General features: G+C 37.5%; 2 protein-coding genes across 6 annotated transcripts; one reads left to right on the top strand and one right to left on the bottom strand.

Annotated features, from left to right (window-relative positions):
* The first annotated feature begins 3600 nt into the window (after positions 1-3600).
* LOC147279417 (tRNA modification GTPase) lies at positions 3601-7425 on the top strand. The gene is made up of 10 exons (XM_086249499.1): positions 3601-3792; positions 3883-4199; positions 4398-4536; positions 4644-4769; positions 4903-5102; positions 5666-5725; positions 5853-5991; positions 6526-6644; positions 6764-6988; positions 7112-7425. Exons 1-10 carry the CDS (start codon positions 3633-3635, stop codon positions 7304-7306), a joined length of 1680 nt encoding a protein of 559 aa, XP_086105625.1. The 5' UTR covers positions 3601-3632; the 3' UTR covers positions 7307-7425.
* On the bottom strand, positions 7412-24343 carry LOC147279418 (acetyl-CoA carboxylase 1-like). 5 transcript variants are annotated; one of them, XM_086249496.1, is made up of 33 exons: positions 24005-24273; positions 22888-23251; positions 21727-21933; positions 21472-21633; positions 21155-21247; positions 20955-21050; positions 20592-20765; positions 20112-20205; positions 19830-20017; positions 19689-19739; positions 19557-19596; positions 19127-19251; positions 18896-19012; positions 18732-18806; positions 18569-18625; positions 18365-18469; positions 17392-17478; positions 17119-17310; positions 16854-17042; positions 16572-16682; positions 16359-16445; positions 16090-16266; positions 15041-15118; positions 14812-14934; positions 14335-14604; positions 13909-14249; positions 13366-13603; positions 12908-13260; positions 12605-12818; positions 11698-11874; positions 9437-11587; positions 9291-9349; positions 7412-7882 (listed from the first exon to the last, which is right to left on the bottom strand). In XM_086249496.1, exons 2-32 carry the CDS (start codon positions 23233-23235, stop codon positions 9293-9295), a joined length of 6777 nt encoding a protein of 2258 aa, XP_086105622.1. In that variant the 5' UTR covers positions 23236-23251; positions 24005-24273; the 3' UTR covers positions 7412-7882; positions 9291-9292. The 5 variants fall into 5 exon arrangements, with proteins under 5 accessions (XP_086105622.1, XP_086105621.1, XP_086105623.1 ...); XM_086249495.1 differs by lacking the exon at positions 7412-7882 and adding an exon at positions 8583-8716; XM_086249497.1 differs by lacking the exon at positions 7412-7882 and adding an exon at positions 8695-8713.
* Positions 24344-25783: the final 1440 nt, after the last annotated feature.

Below are 25783 nucleotides of genomic sequence, written 5' to 3' on the forward strand. Positions count from 1 at the left end.
TGCATATAAACTAAAATTGTTGCTTCTAAAAAACTCCACACATATTATTGAATTATCCAACTCAAAAACTAAGTTATTACTTAGACCAAGGCCCTCACACATGAACTCCTCTTTTGCATGGTCCTAAAAGCTGTTGGGTGGGAAAGACTCGATCGTATATATATATAGACCTACCCGGCTACCCATATAAGCTCAACCAATGTGAAACTAGTTATCAACATATATAATACTATCACAACAGTGCACATCCATACATTTGAACTCAAAAAGCAATGATTTTGTCTTAGGATTTAATACTTCTCCTGAAATGGCCTTTCAGAAGCCCAAAAGGTGATAACAATGAGAATGACTCTATCCTACCCATATCAATACTTAGAGCCAATATGTAATTATTGGTTGCAAATAACTGGATTATAAAATGGGTTTGACCAAATTAACTACAGTGGATGATTGAAGACAATTCATTGTGTTCACTAGTGGAAATTGTCCCATCATATATTGGTGGGCTTCTATGTGTGAGTGGGAATTCTTTGTCACTTTGTTGTTATATTTTGATAAGAAAGAGGTGGATAACTGACCTCGATTAGGAGCTTTACAATCAAGCTAGAGCCTAGAGAAGAGGCACACCCTATTTGAAAACAGAGTACTAAGTCTATATTATGAGAAGAATATTTTGAACACCATATGTGCGCAATACTAACAAGGTCAGGGTGACAGGGTCCGCTCATTTATGACCATGACCATACATGGGCCGTGGCATGAAAATAAATATTTCACAAAAGTTATAATGAAACTTGGCACTCATCTAAAGTATGTATAGTATGTATCTAGAGACATTGTGGTTGGGTTCAAAATCAAGATTTAAGAGCAATACTTATAAGAAATCAGATGGTATAGTAATATTCTTTTATTAGACAATCAACATATATGCTTTATTGTTTGTTTCCTAAGTGGTATGAGAATATTACTATATATGCATAAAACCTATACTTACATCTAAGTTCAACAACAAAAGAAAATGAAAGAAATATCTCATCTAGTACTGTGATCACCTGAACCCCTAATTTGGAAATGGGTAGAGGGGTGGACTCATTGATTATTGAATTTCAAGTTGAAGATTTGAGATAATCTATGCAATGTATAATCTTTTTTGTCTAAGTTTATGTATCATAAACAATTTTGGTAGAGTAACTAATTAACTATGTATTAAGCTAGCTAGTTGAACAGATAGTTGTCCAGTGGATGAATCTCACTCATCCACACCTATATATCAAATATTTCACACCTTTGCTAATTAAATTGGGCCTTACCTTCAGAGTTGTATGTTGCTAAAGAAGAACATTTGCTTGTTTCTGACCAATTCTAGCTAGCAAGCTTCTTTGGTCCAATTGTGCAAAATCTGTGAATCTTCCTCACAGTTGTAGAAGCTTGCTTTTTCATCCTCTTCAACCAAATTGCTGAAAGAATTAAGCTTGGAAAAAATTGAAAAGTGGGTTGTTGTATGAGACAACTATTGTGTAAGATGGAAGAGCAATGAGGCTTTAAATGGAAATTGGAATATATAGAGAAAGGAGAATAGGTGACCAGTTAAAGTGGTGGATTGGGTAAGGACCGAGGACTAAGAGGGCAGGTTAAGTAGTGGAGAGTGAGTGTGATCCTCATCCGAGACCAGGGCCAAAAGGTAGTGACAATTTTTAATATTAGATGGGCAAATAGAAAGAGGTTCAGGTACTAGATATGATTGTGCACTTTGCTTAGGCGATAAGATTGTGGTTTTAAGTATCAGAATCCTTAGAATCTCAATGCTGCTGACGATAATATTGTAACTTACTAACTTGTAAATGTCCCGGTGAAGAAATCAGAGCATTGAACCAAAAATTATTTAACAATTAAGAGTGGAGAGGGAACTTATATTTAGTTATACAAGCCTTTATCTCGTCAAATATTTTAAGTAACGTTAAAGCTATTCGTTGAACCTTAACAGCTAATATGTGTATTGACTGCTCTAATACAATAAAGAAATTGAAACATTCAACCCAAAATTAATTGACAATAAATAATAAAAGACTTTATTTCCCCAGTATGAGATTCTCTCTCTCAACAACATTTCCCTTCTTCAAGTTCTTAATTGTACCATTGACTCCAAGACCACACCTTAATTAATATGACCCAGCACCCACCTGTAAATGATTATTGAGTATTACTCTCTTGTAAGATATTTGATATATAATTAATTTTGAATACAGATAAAAAAGAATTTACTTAATTAATCATTAATCTGTTAATACTTGATAATTTAATAAGTACATAGATCGAGTTTCATATACAATCTATTAATTATACATGACCTGGTGTAGCAATGATTTTAAACAAGTGACCCTCCATTTTCAGTTTTATAAAGTAGCTATATTATGTAGAATGACGACATGCATGCACTTGAATCGATATCGATATATATAAGCAGAAAGCAACCAGAGGATTTGGTTATAATGTGTTGGTTTTATTTGCTTTGAATGAATGCAGATGCAAAGGAAGCCAGATTCATTCATTCAGGGTTGGTTTGATTCAAATTATGAAAAAGGTCTTGGGATATAAAGTGAGATGATCAGAGTTTTGTAGGACAAGATACTATTCTTTTTATCTGTCTTTCTTTACAAGATACGATTCTCACAGCCACAGCCGGCACAGCAAGTATTTCAGGTAGAAAGCAAGCTTGCTCTCTCAATTTATGTCTTCTAGATTATGTGAAAAAGGGAAGGTCCTAGCTTTGAAAATGAGTTCTATGGATGCACCCATTCATTTTAATGCTCATGACTTTATCTTGCATTCTTGCTAGTTGCTACTTATAAGGAAGAATTAATGGATGAGATATGAACAAATAATTTTATATATTAATCTCAACAGAATTATATAGTTTGACATATTATATTATTAAACTATTAATATGTGATTCTTATTTGAATATGTTGTAATTTAGATTAACAATTTGATAACATAACATATTAATATCTATTTGATAAGAAAACATCAACTTCAAAATGTCTATTACAATTAACTCATTTTCTTAAAATTTTTGCATATGCCTTAAAATGGTACTATATATACTTGTTGTGATCGAACTTATGATCATTTGATCTAGTAGTACCTCATCTCTCCTTCGTGGGAGAATGTTCATTTGGTCTAATGGCACCGATCTCTCCTTTGTGGGAGGTAGGTTTTGAGTTCAAATTTCATAGACCACCATTATTGATTAATCCAAAAAAAACAAAAAACAAATGCTTATACTTCTATTTTTACCCCTTAATTTTTTTGTTGAATAATTAACCGGCGGTCCATGAGATTTTAAATTAGGAGTTTAGGACTTACTCCAACAAATGGAGACCGGGTGCATCCACCATAGCTATTGATACCCCTTAATTGCTCAATATACCCCATTCATGATTAGTGATTAGATTCATAAATCATGGGCTTATCCTGGACTTTGAGTGAGCCAACTGAATCCAATTTGAGCCCAACGAGATTTGGGTCCGCAAAAAAGGTTTTGTAGTTGTGGGTTGACAATTGACACAACACAATCCACTAATAGAGACGAGTCTGACTTTAGATAGATAGAGAAGTCGCCACAGAAAACTATGCCTCTGCTCTCAACATTCCGCTTCCGCCATTTGTGGCACTTGTACAGAAGCCCCAAACTCAAACCACCATACCCAATATCCGCCATAGCTTCTTCCACTTCACTCTCTCTCCTCTCCTCTCTCTCCTCCTCCTCCAAACCCCATCTCACTCCAAAAGGTCTCAAACTCCTCCCTCACTTCCCACTCTATTCACACTTCTGCCATTCGCTCTTTCACTAACTCTCTCTATTTCCTCTCTTTCTTACAGAGCCAGACAAGACCCAGAAGCTGCTTCTCGGCAAAGACGAGCGATTGGTCAATGGGTCCCAGCTGCAGAAGCAGCAGCTGGAGCACACGAGCACAATCGCGGCCATTGTGACGTCACTGGGGGGCCCTCCTGGCGCCGTTGGAATCGTACGTTTGTCGGGTCCTTCTGCGGTGGACATTGCTGGCCGCGTGTTCCGTCCCACGAACAAGAAGAAGAAGAGGAAGAGCTCGAGCTCTTGTTCGTGGGCGTGGCGACCCACCAGCCATGTGGTCGAGTACGGTGTCGCTTTGGACCCCCACGGCAATGTCGTCGACGAGGTACTTTCACTTTCAGCTTCGGTGAATATGAACGATATATGAATGAACTCTGTTTCTGTGAATGAAACGTGAATTGGGTATAGCTTGCTTAATGCGTAGGTTTCAGTTTCAGTCAATTTGAATGATATATGATTCATATGAATGAGTTCTGTTTCTGTGAATGGTTCGTGAAGTGGGTTTTGCTTGCTTAATGCTTAGGTTTTAGCGGTACCCATGTTGGCCCCAAGGTCTTACACCCGCGAAGATGTGGTTGAGCTTCAATGCCATGGGACTCAGGTGTGTCTCAATCGTGTCCTCAGAGCTTGTTTAGAAGCTGGAGCTAGGCTTGCCGAACCAGGTAGTTAACTTGAATTGAGCTTCAAATTGTTTTAACTTTTGGAATGAAACTTGAGCAAAGACTAAAGGGTACCACATGTTACAATACATGTGTGCTTTTTTATTCAGGCGAGTTTACTCTCCGCGCCTTTCTCAATGGCCGTCTAGACCTAACACAAGCTGAAAATGTTGACAAACTCATTTCAGCCAAGTCTGTGGCTGCAGCAGATGCAGCACTAGCCACAATTCAGGCATGTTGCTGCTTGCCTCTATAATTATACGTTTCTTCTTTCGGAAACTGGTTACTACTAATTTTTATGTAAGCCTTAGTTGGACAAATGATAATCAACCCCGACAAAGCATTTTAACATTGGCATTTTTCAGGGAGGTTTCTCTTCCTTGGTAAAGTCAACGAGAGCTCAGTGCATTGAGCTGCTTACTGAAATTGAAGCCCGTTTGGATTTTGATGATGAGATGCCACCACTTGATTCAAACCAAGTTGTGAGTAAAATATGTTCCATGTCACAAGATGTTGAGAGTTCTTTGGAGACAGCCAATTATGACCAACTTCTGCAATCTGGATTACAGGTACAATTTGCCAAATAGATTACTAATATTTTCTTCCTTGTTTGATAAAGAAATGGCTTTCATTTTCATACTTTTCTACTTTATATGTGCTAAGGAGCTTATATTTTTCATTTTGCTGCATATTTCATTTTAGCAGATGAGTTGTTTGTTTTATCTCTTTTATTTAAGTCATTGTACTAGGGATGCCTACACGTTCGTAAATGTTTTATGAATGATTTTATGTGAAATTTGAGGACTTTAACATTGTTCCAGTGATGATAATTTATGTATATCCTAATGGTAAACTTATTGAACCATGATGTTCATGTATTTTATTTTATTTTTTTTTCAAAATAAAAAGTGCATATGGGGCTTTAGTAGTTCCTTATATTAAGTGTTCTTTGCTTGGTTAAACTTCAAATCGACTTCTTAAAGAGGCACTTCTCTTTGCTTTTTATGGTATTCTCTGGCTTTACCACTGTGCGGCACTTCGAATACCATTGTCTGTTCTGATTTTCATTCTCTGTAGTTTGACGTGCTTTTGATTTTTATGATTTTTAGAGCTCTTATATCAAATCTTGCAGATAGCAATTCTGGGACGTCCAAATGTTGGGAAGTCAAGCCTCCTCAATGCATGGAGCAAAGTATGTCGTGACAATTTTAATTTTACTAAATGTGGTTTTATATCTTTAGTTGCTCTTTTTGTTCATTTTAGCAATTAGGGGAAGCATTAGATGTTATTGAGTACCACATTTTGATTTTAGCGTGCAGACTGAGAGAGCAATAGTTACAGAAATTGCTGGGACCACTCGGGATGTGATTGAAGCCAGTATTGCAGTTCATGGTATTCCTGTAACCCTTCTTGATACAGCAGGCATCAGGGAAACCAATGACATTGTGGAGAAAATTGGTAAGGCTAATGTTGATGTCTCGAAATCCCTGTGTTGATTCCAAACCAGATGCACAAGAAGCCAAGTTCACCTCATATCTAGCTTTATTTTTCAGTAGCATAAGATTTTGGTTATTTTCAAAATTGATCATTTTGAACTAGGGCCATTGGGCATCCTATGAAGAGTAAAATAATTCACTGCCTTCCATGTTGAGTTTGTTATGTTTACTATCTATGAGATCCCTCAAAAATCTGTATTTCTTAATGAACTTGTTTAATATAAGGGCATTTTAGAGTTCCGATTTTGTAGTGGAAACTACAATTATACTTTTTCATCTGTTTCTTTTAAGATGTGTGATGATAGTTGTAGTTCCATGCACAATTGCTTTTATCTCATAGAATTTTTGTGATTTAGAGCACGGATCAGTGGGTCAAGCATAATGTTAATATTTTTCGCTGACAGACAATGATATGCTTATTGCTTGATGTGTATGGTGATCTTATTATGGCATTGGGTCTTGCATATCTAAATTTCCTTCATTGTCTTTATCACAGGTGTGGAGCGGTCAGAAGCAGTTGCTATGGGTGCTGATGTCATTATTCTGGCGATAAGTGCTCTTGATGGCTGGACTCCAGAAGACTCTGAACTTCTTGATAGAATTCAATTTAATAAGGTTTCCTCTCACTCTCTGTATCATATAAAGTCCATCTCTGCATTTGTCAATCATTATGTCTGATTATGCAAACTTGCACTCAGAATATAAATTTAACTGTCTCATGTCTGGGATTACAGAAATCAACTGGATCTTCCACCCCAATGATCCTTGTAATTAACAAAATAGACTGTGTCCCATCTGATTGCATGGACTGGGTTAAAAAAGGTGCCAATTCTTTCAGTAAGTATGTTTTGACATCTGCTGTTACTGGTCAAGGAATCCAAGAGTTGGAGATGGCAATTTTAGAGATCGTTGGTCTCAACAAACTTCCTTCGGGCAGCCGCAGATGGACCGTGAATCAGGTTAGCAACCTATATATATGTGTGTATGTGTGTCATTGTTTACTACCATAACTTTGCTTGAGATTGATCTTATGATTAGAGGTTGATTCTGGTTGTCATATTAAAAGTTTGATGAATCATCAGAGACAATGTGAGCAGCTTGTTCGAACCAAGGAGGCACTTGCGAGGTTGAAATCCTCAATAGAAGAGGAAATGCCTCTGGACTTCTGGACAATTGATTTGAGGGATGCTGCAATGGCCCTTGGGCAAATCAGTGGAGAAGACATTTCTGAGGAGGTCTTGTCAAACATTTTTGGCAAGTTCTGTATTGGTAAATGAAGCAGGGCTGAAATAAGTATTGATCTATAAACAATTTTGTAGCATGTTAGATAGGTGAGAAAAACAATTTCTTATAAAGTTTCATTCTGTTTGTCTGCTATGTAATGTTGATTTGTTTATTCCAGGTATTCCTGAAAATATAAAGAATGACCAAATCAAAAGTTTGAATTTTCTAGTGGCATGGTTTGCATGTGGTGCCGAACATTTGTCGTCTATAATGTCTATCTAAGATAATAAGAAAAGGGTGGAAAGTTTGAACTTCCATGATCAGTAGAAGGGTTTAATATCCGACCAATAGAGTGGATGAATTCGATTGAAATCAGTGTGAAGAAGAGTCATGCTAGACTCGCATCAAATTTGTTCATCATTTTGATGTGTTATATGTAAGTAGAAATGTAAACGGAAATAAGATTGGTGTATGTGAGATAGGAACGGCATGGGAATAATATATGCATAATGGTTAATAATATCTAATACTTGATAAATAGTATGTACTATGGTGTCCCGATACAGCATAGAAGCCACCACCAATGACCTTCGGACGGCAATGTATACATGACAAGAAAAGCATTGGATCTGCAAGAACAACAAATGAGGACGGCTGTCACTCAAAACCAACTCAGAAAATACAAAACAAAGCCACGATATATATAGAGATATATATTCATTCATCTTTCACAGGAGGGAAATAATTGTAAGCCTCCAAAATAACATGTGTTTCAAAATAGGAAGAGAGCTGACAAAGGAAGAGCTGAAGGAGAAAGAAAAGATAAAGAAAGCAAAAGAGAAGAAGAAGAGGAAAAGAGAAGAAAGCGAGAAAAAGGTAAAGGAAGAGGCAAAGAGGAAGGAGGAGAAAGAGAAGGAGAAGAAACGGCAGGCACAAGAGGAGATGAAAAAGAAAGAAGAGAGAGAAGAAGAAACGTGAAGAGTTGAAAAGAAAAGAAAAAGAGAAGGCAAACATGAAGCACAGGGTGAAGAAATGATCAACTGACCACCATTTGCATGCTCTCCAAATTATTTTATTTTATTATATATTAATCATTTTTTGCTCAGTTGCTCCATTTTGTTTTGAATTGGCTGACTGGTTCTTGCCTCTATGCAAATAAAGAAGCATATTGGATAGAAACTATAGTAGTTACATTAAACTGGTTGTCTCTGTTTGCCTTGACAATATGTTAACTTTTATCATGAGTCAAATTTAAGGATTTTCCTGTAACTTTGAGTTTTGCTAGTAAAATGGAAAGCACATACGGTAGTCCTTGTATTTAAGTTTTGTTAGACAATGAAATGAACCAGCTTGGAAACTGGAATATTATGTATCCTGACGGACTTTCAACTGTCTTGCAAAAAACCAAGAAATTCATGTTGGACTTTCAACTGTCTTTTCAAGTCATCTTCAACCCTAGGCTTCTGCCAAGATGGAACTTTTGTGGTTACCAACCCATGCATGAAAGGACAACTAACCTAGAAAGATGACTTGAAAAGCAATGGATCCGAGTTCTCATGGAAAAGAGTGACATGGTTCTTAGAATGAGCTTTTCAGACCAACAATTATGAAAATAGACAATGATCAGCATGAATCTGCAATTATAACTGGAATAATTAACTATTCTTACAGAATATTACAAACTTTATTATTATTGACCAACAATTATGAAAAGATAGTGAAACAGAGCCTGCAAATGCTGGTTGTTTTCCTGTGACATTAGTTATCTATTTCTATTTTACTCATGACTAACAAAATTTACACTTGGGAGCGAGACACTGCTCCCTAAAAATCTTCTGCCTCTAATATACACTGAAGCTTTTATCAGCCAACTAGATCATCGATGCATCTGATAGGCAAGCAGCCATTGTGTTCTTACATCTAGATACACAACTAGATCATTGACGTGTACCTACTTATCAAAATATGGCTATGATTTAAGCAGATACAGAACAAGCAATTTGTGGGAACAAAGTCGCAAATGAAGCACCAACTTACCATTAATTGAGCACCTGCCGGATTTCATCAACCAACAGCTTTCTGCTTGATGGCTCAACCTGCATTAGATTCAAATTATTACCTCCAGGTGGAAAAATATGCATGCAAAGATGCTCTTAAAACAAGAATAGTACATGATGGTTTACCTTGCTTAGAATGGCAGCAAGACCTTGAGGTAGGGCTTGCAAATCAGAAACTGAGTCACCAATGCTTCCTAATTGAAGCAATACCTTCTGGACCCGCAACTCCTTTAGTTTACCCTCATAATTTCCTAGATCATCTTTCCATTTAAAGAAAGCTCCATCATCTACCCAAGCATCTTCTTTGCATCTTGAAATATCAGAACTCAAAAACCAGTTCTTGATCAAATCTATTGCAGATTTATGTGACAGCTGTTCACCAGCAGCATCTGTCACTGTCTTGATGAGCGACTCCTCAGCACATCTCCGACGCAATCTCTTGTAGAAGAAAGATCGAGAGTTGGCCCAGTCCAAAACTTCTCTGATTACCCCTTTTGCAGCCATCCTCAGAGAAGTATCATGCAGTTCAGCAAATCTGGTGGCAATCTGAGTGTAAACAGGCAAAAGCTGTTTTTCACGGGATTTTATCTGATGCTGTAGGGATTCAACCATCTCATATACCCTACAGCTCCTGGCTTCCTGAAGTTTTTCCTTCAGTTGGATCAGCTGTTGGTCAAGCCTACCCATGCACTCCAGCAGCTCCTTGTTCCTAAACTTGATCTCGATCATCCCCTCTGGCTCAAGTACATTACCTCTAGCAGTCCGATCAGCATACATTTCAATATGGTCTGGATTTATCCGACTATCCACGACCACCCACGCTCCACCCCGGAGCTCACCCATCATGGGGATGTATACAAAAATGGGCTGCTTGTAAGTCCTAAGGTTCTCCACAATGGTTGATCCAGCCTGAAGAATCCCTTCGAAAAGGTCCCTCTGCCCACCAGAAAAGCCTCTCCAATTGGCAAGAATGAAAAGTGGGAGCTCTTCTCTGTTGAAATCTAATAATGCTTGGGCCGTCTTAGTTGCAGAGTCAGGAAACCATACTTGTCCAGCCTGAGGAACGACCCTCTCATGGGAATCAAGCTGGCCTGGATCAGCAGGTATAACTTGCATCACCGTCTGCGTCTCAACAGCAACTATTCCTACAGGGATTCCTCCAAGCTTCGCCCTTCCTGTAACAACCGTCCTTGCCCATCCTTCTAGTGTCTCAACAAAGCTGTCTTTGTCAAAAATACCCCCCATCCAGTTCCCATTACCATCAAAAGCACCAGAAATAGCAGCACGAGGATCGCATGAATTCTCAGGGCAGTATTCAACAGGCCTTTCTGGAGGATCCAAGGGAGTTGAAATGGGGAGTGGGCCACCAGCATGGGCAGGGACATAGCTCAGCCACTTCAAAATAGCAGATATTCCTTCAAGATCATCAGCAACCGTTAGATGGACAACCCCATTAGTTCCCATAATCTTAGGTCCTCCAAGTTGCATATGAGAGCTGTACACCTCACGGCCAAGGAGTTTGTTCAATGCAGAGAAACCAGTTAAGATTATGGGCTGATCAAGTCTCTGTATGCATCGCATCCCAAGCCGAGCAAGATAAGCACCTATCCCTACAGTTCTTCCAGTCACATATGTTAAGGTAAAGGTTTCCTTGTATGCCCTCGAATATGCACCAGCAATTGCTCCACTGCCAGTCAAGCTCTCGACCCCCAAGCCATCCTCCTTTCCAACAATGGTATCTATGATCCATCTAGTTTCTCCATTTTCCAGCTTTAATTCATGCGCTATCACAGATGATCCAATCCGAGCATAATCCTCAGAGGTTAAATACACATACTGAAAACCACGTTCAGGGCTTGATTCATCAGACCAACCAACTTTAAAGCAGGATTTAACTTCTTCAGCTACCCCAATACGGGCACCTGAGTTTGCTGCCAAGTATATTAGAGGCAGTTTCTTAGCACAAGCAAGCTCAGTTACTGCAAAGAAGAATGCATCTTCTCTTGGGCCAAAAGATCCAGCTTTGAAGGTCACATCATTTGCAACAATCAACATCCTCCTTCCAGAAGGAAACTCAGGAGTAGACATCTCCATAAACCAGGCTACCATACCAACATCATTGAGCCCAGGTGGACGCTCTACAGTAACAAGAGGAGTACCCCAGGTGCCTTTTTGGTCAGCAAATTTGAGCTCCATGACCTTAAGAATTTTATCCTTGGGTCTGTAAACACTTGGTAACTGGGACACCCATGACTGTTCCAAGGCTGTCTCAAATGCCTGCAGGAAACATTTATCTACAGTTAGCTTCACCAGATCTGTGAATCATGGAAAAAACAGAAACTTTATTTATTATAAAAAAAGGGCCAACTTCGTATCAGGTATCTCACCAGTGGAAAATCATAGCAGTAAGTGGTGTTGGTTCTCCTGGCCAACAGACGTTTTCGGTCAATAACTCCCAAAGGCTGATAGTGTGCATTCACTGGTACACCATGCAGGGGACCCACTGCAGAGACTGAATGGTAGACCACTCTATGTTTGCTGGTATCCTCTAGTTCCCGATATATCTGATATCACGTTAACCATAAATACAATCATGACTCATGGCTCATATTCACAATATAGGCATTAAATCTTAAAAGGAGACTATATATAATTTAATACTGACATTGCAAACTATTCATTTGCCTCTGCAAAGTACGGAGACCATATCATCAATTCCTGGGGGCTATGTTAAATAACTTAAGTGGACCTATGGGTTTAGCATGTGGGTACACGTCCGAGTGTTGGGTTTTCTGTTTTTGAAAAGCCTTCCATGTGAGTGTCCAGTAGTCATGCCCTTACCAGTGTCATATTGGTAAGGATATGAAAATGAAGTGAAGGGTGCACATATGTAGAACAAGGTAAGATATTCTTTATCCAGTCGATCTAGACCATAAGCTTCCATGTTCTATTATCAGCAACAGCTTGTAGGCCAAAACATATCAGGTCTACCAGGACATAAATCAATGCACAAATTAATGTGTGGGTTTTACTTACTTTTCTTGTTTTAAATGCACAAAGACCAGTCTGGTTATTAGTAAATTTCTAGCTCATGTAGATAATCAAATGACACATTGGTAAGATTTACGTTCTAGCTCAATCCTATGTTTAACTATGGTCCAAATCATTAATACTGGTATGGGCTACCACTAGTATGCTTTTGAAAACCGACCTTCAAAAATTTTTAACTAGAAAATGTAACTGGGTGGTAGAAAACATTTTCTTCAACAAAATGTAAATGATATATAAACATACATATACAGTGCAGGTATGACCAGTCACATTTGTCACGACAACCCTCCAAGCAACATTCGCCTGCCCAGAGGATGCCATCCACAGCTTCACTTCCCACTCACAGACACCCAACCTATGCATCCTTACGCCAACAGAAGCATGGATTTCACGTGCAAGTCCTTGTAAGATCTCCTCCACCACAGTTTCTGATTGTCCAGCATCTAAATCGACTCTCCTGGAACAATATCTCCAATGTAAGATTCTAGAAAGGTCACCATCTTATCTCGAAAGAAAAGAAATTTCATAAGAAAAAGAAATAATTACTTGGAGTAAGGCAGTAGATCATCAATTTGTTGCTCACGTAAGATATAAAGATACATATGTGTATGGTCAGACTTGACAGTAGCATTGTGCGCATTCAGTTCCAACTCTTCCATTGCTGTCAATAAGGACCTCAAAATGCTCCTTGAAGTAAATGAAAAAGTCCATTGGGTACCAGCTGTTTCCATGCCTAGCCTTTGAAATCCAGTGAATCCTTCATTTGTTGTGGGCTGCCTTACAAGTGTTCTAAGGAACATCCTTTGGATTGGTATTGGCTTGTCTACAACAGTGTACAAGTGCCATTGACGATCTCGTGATGGGGTATACTGTATATTCTCATAGCCTTTAAGCTTGTCCTGGATCATAACAAATGTTGAGTAACTTCAGATCAAGGGCCAATGCAGAAACTTTTTCTTACTCTTAACATAAAACACTGGGGATAAAGCCACGGAATTACTAACCAATTCAAGGTAAATGGATAGAGGAGGTTCCAGATGACGCAATAGAGGTTCTTCCTCATAATAGAGCTTCTCTGACGACCAGTGGAAGGAGTGTCTCATAGGGGCTCGCCCTTCATCTCTTTGTATGATACAACTAATTACCCTGACACCTGCATTGTGCAGACTGGAGGCCACTCCTTGCTCTTTAAGTATTTTGGCTAACTTCTTAATTCTTTCTTGAGCCTGATCCTCATCTCCACTGCCATGCATTAAAGGACAATGCTGGTCAAGAAAGGTCAACTGTATGTTCTATTTGGCACATCTTTGCAGATAGAAAGAAATACTTAAAAACTGTTTATAATCCAAAATAGGGCCATAAGAAATTTGGAGTGTATACAATTCCAATTCAAAACTTTACTTAGTCAGATTATGAACTAATCACAAAGCTTAAGGATACCAGACAAAGTATAAGCTTTTAGACATAAAACTAGTTCCCAAAGATTGATCACATGTTTAATTTGTAGTTGCAAACTTCAATTATAATGAAAAGGGTAGGTACAATACCTATCCTGAAGTAAACTCATCTGGTTGTTGATGCCAACCAAAGCAATATGCATCATATTACCAAAGCCACTTGGTTCGGTAGATCCATTTGGAATTTCTTCTTGAAGGTTATGAGACATTTCCCTCAATGCAGCACTAATAATTGCAGGCAGAAATTGAAGAGATTTGATTATAACCATGACGCCCCATTTCCTCTCACTGTGTTTCTCAATCAATGGTTTATCAAATGATTGACCTTCAGTCTCATTTTTTCCCTTAATGTGTTCTTCCAAGAACTCCCATGAAGCTATAAGACCAGATCTGTGCCACTGCATCCTGACACTCCCCTTTACAAGATAGGGCTGATGACAAATACAAAGTCAAACGTGGAAATGACTGTCAACTATACAGTAAGCAGAAACTGTAACAGTGTTTGAACCACAGTACCTGGTATAACCGACGTACATAACTCTCCACCACCCGCCTCTGAAGGGTGTGATCACTATGATCAAACAGACCTACAAGGGCATCTTCAACTGCCAAAGGAGCACTCACAAGATCCTCCATTCGTTCATTTATGGCACTCTTCCTCTTAGGAGTATCCATGCTTTCACCATCCTCAGTGAACATCTCTAACTCAGAAAGACTTCTGGCAATGCTGGAACGCAGTTCACTCAACTTGGTTTGCTCCATCAGTTGACTTGCCTTTAGTGCCAACTGCACACATTTAAATTCGGAATTAGGACTCTTTTAAAAAACCGATAAGGATATTGATCTGAAGGAAAGTAAATAACCGTTGATTTCTGACTATGTGAGGAGAATTGTGACTGGATTTTTAAAAACTTAAAAACATAGAAAGAAAGATTCACATATCAAAAACTAATAGTTCAAGCTTGATTTGATTAACTCAGTGCAATGGCCAACCTCAGAATAGCTTGTATGGTTAAGTGCAGAAAACCGAATCAGCTTATCCCTGTATGCAGCAGGGTTGGGATAGACCAGTTGTTCCATGAGTCGTAGTATCAACTTATTTTTATTCTTGATACCCTGCAAGCACAAGACACAAATAGTACAGGTATGAAATAATTTCAACAGAAAATAGGATGAGGCTTGGGTAAGGCAAGGCCACCGAGCATGTCATTGATTTTAATACCTGATGAGAAAGCACAATGTCCACAATCTTCAATAGATCTTTTTTATATTGAAGACGAAGGCGTTCAATTACATCAGCCTGGAGCAAATAAAATATTAGTAAATAATGAAGAACATAAGAATAAAAAATTACAAATTTATGGGGCAGGCACAAGTTCCTAATTACTAGGGTATTGTAACTACAAAGCTATATACCAAGCTTCAAATTCACTGATTGGTATTGTTGAGAGTAATGTGGAGCAATGTCCTACATTGGAAAACTAGAGTTTAGCATATGTGCTTATAAGTCTTGGGCCTCTCCACCCATTGCCAATTGGTTTTGGGTTGGATGTTCTAATTCTATCATGGTATCAAAGCTTGATTATCCGCGTGTAAGGCCCAACCGCCACACATGCTCCCATGTCATCCAATACAATTTGTTCACGTGTAAGGCTCAAAAATCTCGCCACACGTGCGGGGGCATGTTGAGAGTAATGTGGAGCAATGTCCCACATCGGAAAACTAGAGTTTAGCATATGTGCTTATAAGTCTTGGGCCTCTCCACCCATTGCCAATTGGTTTTTGGTTGGATGTTCTAATTCTATCAGGTATTCAAGACAATTTTTTAGTTTTTAACTACTATGTCTTGATCAAATATTAGTCAGGTTCAAGATTTAAAAACAAAAAACAAAAATGTAGCGAACTTGAATATCAAACATTTAAAAATAAAAGTCCAGACAGCAACTATGAGAGGTTTTCCTTTTCCTTATATGTTTATTTAAGCTATTTTATTTTACACTTTTTACATGCAGATGAATACCACACTCCTGTCAGACAAGTAATATCAGGATAAAACCTATAAGAGCAAAGGCCCTTTATAGGCATGAGATATCTACAGATATAAACTGCGTTGAGCAGCTAAATTCCATTCTAAAATCTCAACTAGAGCCATGAATGTTACATCATGCATATAAAAATAGTATTGGCAGTCTCAAATACTTAAGCCTGAGTTACTTACATTAATATGTTAGTATTGTATAAAAAAAATTCTTTCAAGGGGGAGAGACTAACCTGAATATTGTCACTGAATAATTCTTCAACTGACAGATACTCTTCAAAAAGGGATTGAACAATAATTCGGGCATGACTTTCTCTTCCACCCTCATAAGACTTCACAAGGCTCATCAAAGGTTCAACAAGCCTTTCTTGGGCTCCTTTCTCTTTATCAGGACAGGATAATAGATGGGCCTGCAATAAAATGCAGAAAAATAAGGACAACATTCCTAGGGAAAAAGAAAAAATAGTACTTAAAATGAGGAATTTGAAAGTATAGAACTCACCTCAAGAACACCACGCAACAGTTTGGCAGGGAAGTCAACATTCTGAGAGCTCGAAATCAACTCAAACTCCTTATATTTTGATTCCAACTATAAAATCATATGGGAGAAAGGATTAGTCAATCAATAGTAAATGGGTCGATTTGAAATCTCATATGGGTGTAAAGACTCATTTTGAGCATAAATCAGAGAGAGAGCCACCCCATTTTTTCTTACTTCATTTTTAAGATCTTTGGGTAGGCGGGTTGCCAGAACAGCCAAGCATTCTTGCCATTGAAGGAAAGGGAGTTCAGGACTATCAAGGCAATTGAGCAAGTTTTGCACTACCTGAGATAGATGACAAACTCTTTAATAAGACAAATTTAAGAGTAATAACACAATCTAACAAATGATACCATAGACTGTAAAGTAAAAAAAAAAAAAAAAAAAAGAACGGCGAAAAATCACAGATTAAAAATAGTGTTCGAAATATTATGTTTATGCTTAAAAAGAACTCACTTCGTCAATGTTATGCTCATAACCAGCAAGAATCATCCGGGCTGCATTTAAGCTTGCAGCACATCTCTGATGAACTTTACCAGAAATTGCAGTTGGAGGACCCAGGACTGGGAAGCTCCCATGGAAAGGTTCTGCCTTTCTGACTGCTGAAGGATCATCTAAATCAAGCCTCGCAATAAGTTCACCGGCCTACACAAAAAGCAATTTGGTTTTAACTTCTAGCAAGAGAAGAATGTCTTTATTTCCTATTTGGAACATGATTTACCTGCATTGCTTGACCTTCAGACATTTTAAAGTGGATAGCTCCAGAAGCAGGTGAAAGAAGAGGCATACACATCTTCATAACCTCAACCTCAGCATATGGTGCGTCAGCATCAATATGACTACCATCAGCAACCAAATACCTCAGCAGTTTGCATGGTGTCTCTGCTATTAACTTGGATGGATCATGATCGTTCTAGATTCAACAAAAGGGTCAACTATTAAGCTTGCTGAAGAAAAAATTTGGGGGAAGAAGAATAAAGAAAAATGGGGGCACCTGAAGCAAGCAAGTCCTTCCATCAATAAGAAGGCGAGTTCCAGCTGCTTCTTCCTCTGCATATATAATGTGACTGTTTCCATCCAACTGTTACAAAATTAAGTTTTATCAGTCACAAAACTGCATGTAGGAAATATAAGAAAGACCAGTTCTATCCAGATGGTCAACCATGATACACCCCCTCTGGTATGAGCACGTACAGTTGGCCTTTGTGTACCTCTCTCCATCTATAAGGGGGATGTCTCAGGTACAACTCATGGAATTGAAGGAATACTCCTTTTATGCAGCCAAGTTACTGATCAATAATGATGTGGTCACTTTTATAGCTATACCCCTAGATAAGGTAACTGTTTATAAAATTTATATTTACAATATATTCTGGAGCAGCATAGATTTGATGGACTTTGGATCCATCTTACTTATATTTTCTGCTACTTTATAAATAAAGTCTGCTTTTCTTATCAAAATATAAATATATATATATATAAATGTTCTCTTGTCATACAATTCGACATGTTATGTTGCCGAACTGTCAATCTAGACCATTAATCAGGTAGGCTCTTGTTGTATTGTATGGGGTCAAATTGACATGTTTGGCAACATAACATGCCAGATGTCTGGCAAGAGAACATTACCATATATATATATTCTACATTATGGAGCAGCAGCAACTGAAAGCAAGGGATTATACAGTATGTACAAAGTGTTGGTGTAAAAGCTTTTCTGAATGCAGCCAACAACTAGGATATATTAACACGCAGACATTTGGCATGCTTTACATCATGGAGTGCATTTGTAATGTGCTTAGATTCACAAAATCCTAAATTCCAACACTCTACATACTTCGTTTACTCAAAGGATAAACACCCATATTAATTAATAGTCCAAGAACAAACAGGTAATATATAATGCAAACAAGAGTAAAATCATCTGTGAAGCTACATAGAAGAATAAAAAGAATATTTATACTTGCCTGCATCAACAAACCCCCATCGCGTAAAGTATGTATCTCTGCTTCGATCTCTGAGTCATTCATCCTTAGTCTATAGTTTCCGGGACCCCCCCTCACCATGTCAATCTAGAAATAGTAGTCCACATATATATAACTATTAATTCTACCAACTACAATCTCCGACAGTTCCTAAGACATTTAAAAGAAGTTCTTTGGAAAACATACCGTATATTTGCTCCCTTCTATGTTTAAGGATACTTGCCAATGGACAAGTGATATATGCTGCAATCAGGATTGACAAAAATTAATTAAGAAATACACCTAAAATAATTAAATAAGAAGTACACCTAAATCATGTACCTAGAAGGGTATTTTTGTACTACCATACCTTGGGTGGGATTTGCCCTTTCTCAAGATAACCGACATAATCTGAAACCATTGCTGCACTACTAGCAGATGCTTTCTGAATAGGGCATAATAGGAATCATTGGTGATGCATTTTACAAGTTAAATATTCAGAAACCAAATATAAAAGAAATTAGTTGCACTTACAAAAAGAGTCCCTCCAACTACAGAGAGATACCAAGGAGGCCTTTCTGCTCTAACTCGCATAGCGATTCTACTATCCAACCAACCTGTGTGGATTTTATTCTCTCTGTAGTCTGAAGCCTACAGAACATGTGTCATAATGTTACTTGGCATTTCATGAAATTTTTTTGTTTTTTATACTATTTGTTTATTTAAGAGGATGGTATATTGTATCGTAGATTTTGCGAAGTTTACATGTAAAAGATCTATTGAATAATCAACATTTGTACGAATTTCTCCCCGAATTTGAATTTCCTTCAGCCCAAGAACCATATTTGCAATAGCCAGAGCTCGCGACTCTCCGAATGCAAAAACATGTCCTGAAAAAGGAGATACAATTTTAAATATGAAAAACAGAGACTGATAATAGATTTAATAAACAACAGTCGAACATTTTTGTTCATAATCATTCTCAAAACAGTGTTATGTATTACATCCATATATAAATATTATGAGAGAAGAAGAAGAAGAAGAAGAAGAAATACACCACAGAATTTAGAAGGGAAAACACTGCCCAATTAGAATTGAGGGTCACGCATTGAGCTTTAACCTATTTTATACACATACTTCGGCTATTTAGACAGAACAAAACATATAAAACAATTTGCAATGAGTTAATACTTACCAAACTGAGAGTCTGAGAATTCATGAATCCCCCCTCCAGACTGCAAGTAAAAATCTCAATCAGAATTTATCAGAGAATTAATTTTTTTTCTTCTGGAGCATTTTTGTCATTCTCCACTTACAAGATATTTACCTTAACAGAAAAGTATGCCCAAACATTTGGCTTGCTCTTAAAACTCAACTCCTGCATATAGCGGCGTAACTCAATTTAGGTTCATCATAACGTTAGGGGAAAGAAAGTAAAAGTGAGGACTCAGGAATCATCATAACTAACCTGTACTTTCCCACTAGTAGGCTTAAAGCCATCATCTGGATCCTCACTTGTTACACGCACAGCAACACAGTGACCTTTTGGCTTTATAGATTCTGCCTTGTCAAAATCAAATGGGGTGGCAATAACTGATGTCTTTCTCCAAGCATCATATCCACCACCATGTTCCATTCCATAAAATCGCCTTATCTCTATTTGAATGAGTCATATAAACAGAGAATGTGAACAAATTAAAATTGATAAGTAAATAAAAATTTTGAAGAAGTCCAGAAATTAAGATGATACCAGGAATTTGCCAGAGAGGGATGCCCATCCCAACTGCAACTTGGGCTGCTGGCAGATTTACTTCAGCTATCCACTCAGTGACTGGGTGCTCCACCTACATTGAATTAAATCTAAGACATTTAGTTTCACTCATAAATTACTTGTTCCTTGAATAGAAGATGCAGGAATAGAAGCTAGCGCAGTTTGCCGATGCCTATATACATTAGTAAAACAGCTATATGGAATTCTTATGATCATAATGAGCATATGATGTTCAATCTTTTTGTAAGAGGTTGCACTAAGACTGAATGGCATGGAGAGCACATGACAAACATATTTGTTTCAATAATCAGTTCAGGCATACGCATTGCATTCATCACTGTATTATTCAATGGCACCAACAAAACAAACTCAGAAAAACAGCACGTAATGAGTTAATAAAATCATAAGCTAAAATGAGACCACGTGAACAAAAGTTGAGGTTTAAAGCAAATAACATACCTGTAACCGAGGGTTCAACTCTAAGAAATAGTACTCGCTAGTGTCCATACTGTACAGATACTCAACAGTAGCTGCGCCAACATAATTAACACTTTTAGCCAACCTTCGAGCCGCCTGCTCCAACTTTTTTACTGTCCCTATAGGAGCTACAGTTATTGGACCTTCCTCAATAATCTACAGAACATAAATAAGACAGTTAGGCTTCAAGGGGAAACATCTCCAGTAGACGAAACAATGCACTAATATATACTGGAGAATGAAAATTTCAGAGTGAGAAATAAGAGTACCCCAAGTCCATAAAGGACTGAACTAGTGAATATTGAAACACATAGTATAAAGTTTACTGTGTCACAAAAAGATTACCTTCTGGTGCCGCCTTTGAACACTGCAATCACGGCTATGCAAAGCTGCAACATTTCCATACTGATCGCATAGTAACTGGACTTCTAAATGTCGGCTCTGATAATAGAAAGAAAATAAATTAAATTGGCAAAATTGGCAATATATGATCTGAAGTTCAGAAATTATGCTCATCCAAATCGAAAAGTAATAGATGATCTAACCTGGGATGCGACTTTCATTATAAATATTGGAGATCCAGGAACTTCACCCTGGACTTGTTTGAACAATGCCCTAACTTCATCATCATTATGGACCTAGAAAATTAAACAATTCAAATTAGCTAAGGTCTTTAATAAGTCATGAAAGGGTCCAATCAAACTCCTTAGCATGCTAGATAAGTTCATTAAACTTGTTTCAAGCTCAGCCAATAATTCACATGCATATCACCTGTATAGCTTAAAAGCTAGGGTACAAATTTGGCTAAGTAAATAATACAAGTTCGGAAGAAAAGTCCAAAATTTCCATGCATGAAGCAAACCTTTCTTATGCCTTTGCCACCACCACCCCATGATGCCTTAATCATTGCTGGGTAACCTACAACCTGACAACTCACAATCGCTTCCTCTGTTGTATAAACACATGCTTCCCTATATATTTCATCTGGGATTGTAACCAAGGAGCTCTCTGAAGAAATTTTCACCTAGAAAATAGACATTAACAATATTAGATGTGCAATGACCCTGCAAAAGAAACCAAAAGAAAAATAGGGCACAATTTTCAGGGCAAATCATACATGTGATCCACTCCATGGAAGGGTGGGTACTTCTGCAGATTGAGCAATTAATGATGAACCGATTTTATCTCCTAATGCTGCCATAGATATAGCTGGTGGCCCAAGAAATATGATTCCCTTGGCATCCAATGCATCTGGAAGCTCAGGGTTCTCCGATGCATGGCCCCAACCAGGCCAAACTGCATCAACATGTGTTATCTCTGCCATCTGGATAGTAAAGAACAAGAAATTCATGTGAAATACTAACAAGATCTACAGAAATTCATGCAATTCATGAAATGTTTCAGAACTATAGGTAACAAATACCCAGGTTATGTCACGTGCTTTTTGTTGTGCTTTTTATGAATATGGAGGCGGGGTTATATAAATAACTAAATATGCACATGAGCTTACTTTAGTAATGCTCTAAGGGTGACTCTGATCCTCTAGTGGCTGAAAGGTGGACCATGCAACTAGATAAAATCTATTGAGGCCATGGGGTGTTCATATGACCAGGAAGTGGATTTTTCTGCTTTTACGTTACAGGGTGAGGCTGAACATTATGGAGAATAATAAAAGGATGGTGCTCGGATGGTAATGCACCAATGCTTTGGGAGAAATTTTATGAGAAGTGTTTGCCAGAATATGAAGCAAAGTTTACTGACTAAATGACATGAGTACAGCATGATATGAAGCACAGTTAACTAAATTAGCTCAATTTGCTCCACATTTGGTAGCTAATGAAACAAACAGAGCCAGAAAGTTTGTCAAGCATTGCAACCCACTAATAGAGAGCAACTATCCACTTTAGAGGTCATAAACTTTGCTCAGGTGGTGAACACCAGGTTTTTCTTGGTGACAGGTAACAACAAGAAATACAGCTCACAAGTATAGAAACACACCTCCCATAATCACTAAACAACCTTATATGAATTCTGAGAAAAATAGCAATCTATATCCTCACCATTTGAGAGTTCAAGTGTTTTTATATTAGTATCCAGTTCTTATATTTTCTTCTTATTTATATTAAAATTCATTATTTATAGTCAAACAAATGATGACAAAATAAAACCAATCAGACTGCTAATTTTCTGAAATCAGTTGGATTACTGCTTTGTCTCATACACTTTGATAGTGATAAGAAACTGAGAAATATGAGGGTTAAGAGCTTAGCATACATACCTCTACAATGAGCTGCACATTGGCATAGTTATTATTGTTAGTTCCACCTGGAACTTCCACAAACTGATCAGCAATTCTAATATGTTCTGCATTGATTCTCATGTCCTCTGGTGTGGCCATGGCCACTAATAAAACAGCCTTCTCTGTGCCAAATGTTTCATAAGCCCATGTCCTCACACTACGTATAAACTTGACAGCTGCCATTCCATTGTTTGCAATTAAAATGCTATGGATTGGCTTCTTCCCACCAAGGGCATAGCAGAACTCATCAACTTCAGATGCTGTAGCAGGGTGTCTGATTGGTACTACCCCATTTACGTACCCATTTCCACGAGGAATACTAGCCATTTCAGATTTCCTTTGGCTGCAGAGCAAGAAATTATGTCATCAACAGAGTGAGTGAAATTTTCAGGAACAAATTTAGTGGAACTCATTCACAGTAGCTTTCAAATAAGTTGCGTACATGATATTATGATTCCAAGTTCTGTAATTAAGGATTGGGCATTTCCTAATTGTCTCATTTTTGTTTTCAATAAAATTTATAGCAATCAAATACGTGATGCTAACCGCAAGATAATAGCAAATATGAACATCTACCCAGTTATACTAAGGCTGCGTTTGGTTGCATCAAAGTGGAGTTGATACTTATATCTAATTCCATGACATTACCTTTACTTTCACTGTAATCTTGTTTTGAATGTACTTAAATTTCAACACTAAAGTCACTGTTACACTTATGGTAACCAAACACAGCCCAAGGGTATAATTCTCAAGTGCAGACTGTGCAGTATCGCATAAGCATCGACATCAATGGAAAAGGCAGTACCAAAAAGGTTAAAACAAAACAAGTGCACCTCTGTTAAACCATAAACACCAGAAAAGTGGAGATTCGATTCCCAAATCCACACCAAACACAGCCTTACTCATAAAAGTGCAAGCCACCCACAAAAATACAATCTTTGTAGTTCTCAAAACCAATTCCAACTATGGTTGCAGTGCTTCCCAACACTAATGCCCAAAAAAAAAAAACCATACCCGGACCAGCAAAATGCAATTCAAAAAGAACCAGCCCACAAGACAATACCTTTAAAGGGTTAAAAGGGTCACAGTCACAGACCTTAATGAAGAAAAAACAGGAGCTGATAAAATCTTGATCCAACTGCTTCAAATTGCTATCTGGTTATCAAGCACTGTGAATCAAGAGGCAGAGTTGTGTGAAAAAAACAGAGCCCAAATGCCCAAATGTGTGTTTTTGTGTGTGCATGTGAATGTGATCATTGGCACACAGACACATACACTGATACTACACAATCTTGGGACCTATTTAGAGTTTTTAAGGAATTGGCAGAGAGGGTAGGTGTTTGGTGTGGGTTTGGGTTTGTGACTTCTGTGTGTGTGTATAGTTCTTAACGGCTTTAATAAGCGTTGCACGTGGTACCTGCCTCTGCCACACCCTCTTCCTTTGTTAGCAGCAACTCCCAGCTACCCCTCTCTCTCTCTCTCTCTCTCTCTCTCTCTCTCTCTCTCTCTCTCTCTCTCTCTCTCTCTCTCTCTCTCTCTCTCTCTCTCTCTCTCAGCTACTAATTAAGATAATTAAGATCAAGGTTGGGTCTTTGTTCTCGAATCAGTCAAATGATTTTCCCTCTCTCTCTGTACGAGTTTTCCTTTAAATCCCAATTTGGGTAGAAAGATTTTTATTTATTTTTTGATGGGTTTAGGCCACTAAATACAAAACCAGACCTTACATCACGAATTCATGGTTCATGAATGAAGGAATTAATTTTGGACTTTGGCGTGTCTTGACTGTGAGTTGGGTGGTTCAGTCGACCAACCCTTCCCATTCTTGGTTTTTAGATGGGTAAGTCTGTCAGGTATAAATGCCAATTGTCCAAATTTTCTTATATATAATTTTTTTTTTGGAAGACTTATATATATTTTTAATATAATATGTAAGAAATTTGTTTAAAATATAAAAGAAATTTCAAAAATAACAAATGTATAATCCATAGGCATATAGTCGGAGTTATTCCAACGAGGAATAAAGTATAAAAATGAATAATGTTAAGCATCATAAATTTATATCTCAAATTTAGAAATACTAACATACAATATATTATTTGAGGTCTAAATTTAAAATACAAATTGAAATTCTCAACAACATGTTTTTAGAATTTAGTTTTGTTGATTAGAATAGGCTAATGGTAATTATAGTATGATTCCTTCCAAAGTATCAAAAAAATACATGTGAAATATTTTCTTAAATGTAAGTTACAATATATAGAATATTGACAGCAAATTTTCACCTTAAGAAAGTAAAGTAGAATGAATAAGTCATTTAATGTGAGTGAGAGATAAGGTGTGTAGGTGGACTTTTAATATATTTTTGTTTTTGCTCAGTGGTGGACTTTTAATTTTCAAAGGTTGAGATATTAATATTGGATGATGGCGTTCGGGTTGTGGTTGGAAGTTAGGTCTGTCCATGCTATACTTACTTCTCTTTCTTTCCCTCTTTTTGTTTAAATTTAATTAAATGGGAAAATAAAGTCATGGAAAAGACTCATGTTCACATCATTAGTATGATGTTTTCATAATTAAAGTGCTCTTGGTATTCCTTGGCCAAAAAAAAAAAAAAAGTGCTCTTGGTATTCATGGCCAAAAAAAAGTGCACTTGGTATTGAATAATCATGGAGCTTAGATTGGTTAATGAAAAGGAATTAGGGTCGTTTAAACAAAGTTGCATTGAGGAAATGATTAATTTATAATCCTATAAATTACAATTAATTTTGACCTCATCAATTGGTTCATTTAGCCTGCCACATTACAACTTTTTTCTTCTTTTGAACAGTAATTATGAACATGAGTTTTGAATGCCGTATTGATTATCAAATTATTAGGA

Source organism: Dryas octopetala, chromosome 7, assembly GCF_963921425.1.
Source record: "Dryas octopetala chromosome 7, drDryOcto1.1, whole genome shotgun sequence".
In the NCBI taxonomy this organism is placed as follows: Eukaryota; Viridiplantae; Streptophyta; class Magnoliopsida; order Rosales; family Rosaceae; genus Dryas; species Dryas octopetala.

Coding starts and splice junctions, on each gene's coding strand:
- LOC147279417 (XM_086249499.1), top strand. CDS start 3,633: ATGCCTCTGCTCTCAACATTCCGCTTCCGCCATTTGTGGCACTTGTAC. Junction 3,793..3,882: donor ACCCCATCTCACTCCAAAAG/GTCTCAAACTCC, acceptor TCTTTCTTACAG/AGCCAGACAAGACCCAGAAG. Junction 5,103..5,665: donor TTCTGCAATCTGGATTACAG/GTACAATTTGCC, acceptor CAAATCTTGCAG/ATAGCAATTCTGGGACGTCC.
- LOC147279418 (XM_086249496.1), bottom strand. CDS start 23,235: ATGGCTAGTATTCCTCGTGGAAATGGGTACGTAAATGGGGTAGTACCA. Junction 21,051..21,154: donor TAATGAAAGTCGCATCCCAG/GTTAGATCATCT, acceptor TTCTATTATCAG/AGCCGACATTTAGAAGTCCA. Junction 16,683..16,853: donor ATGAGCATAACATTGACGAA/GTGAGTTCTTTT, acceptor CATCTATCTCAG/GTAGTGCAAAACTTGCTCAA.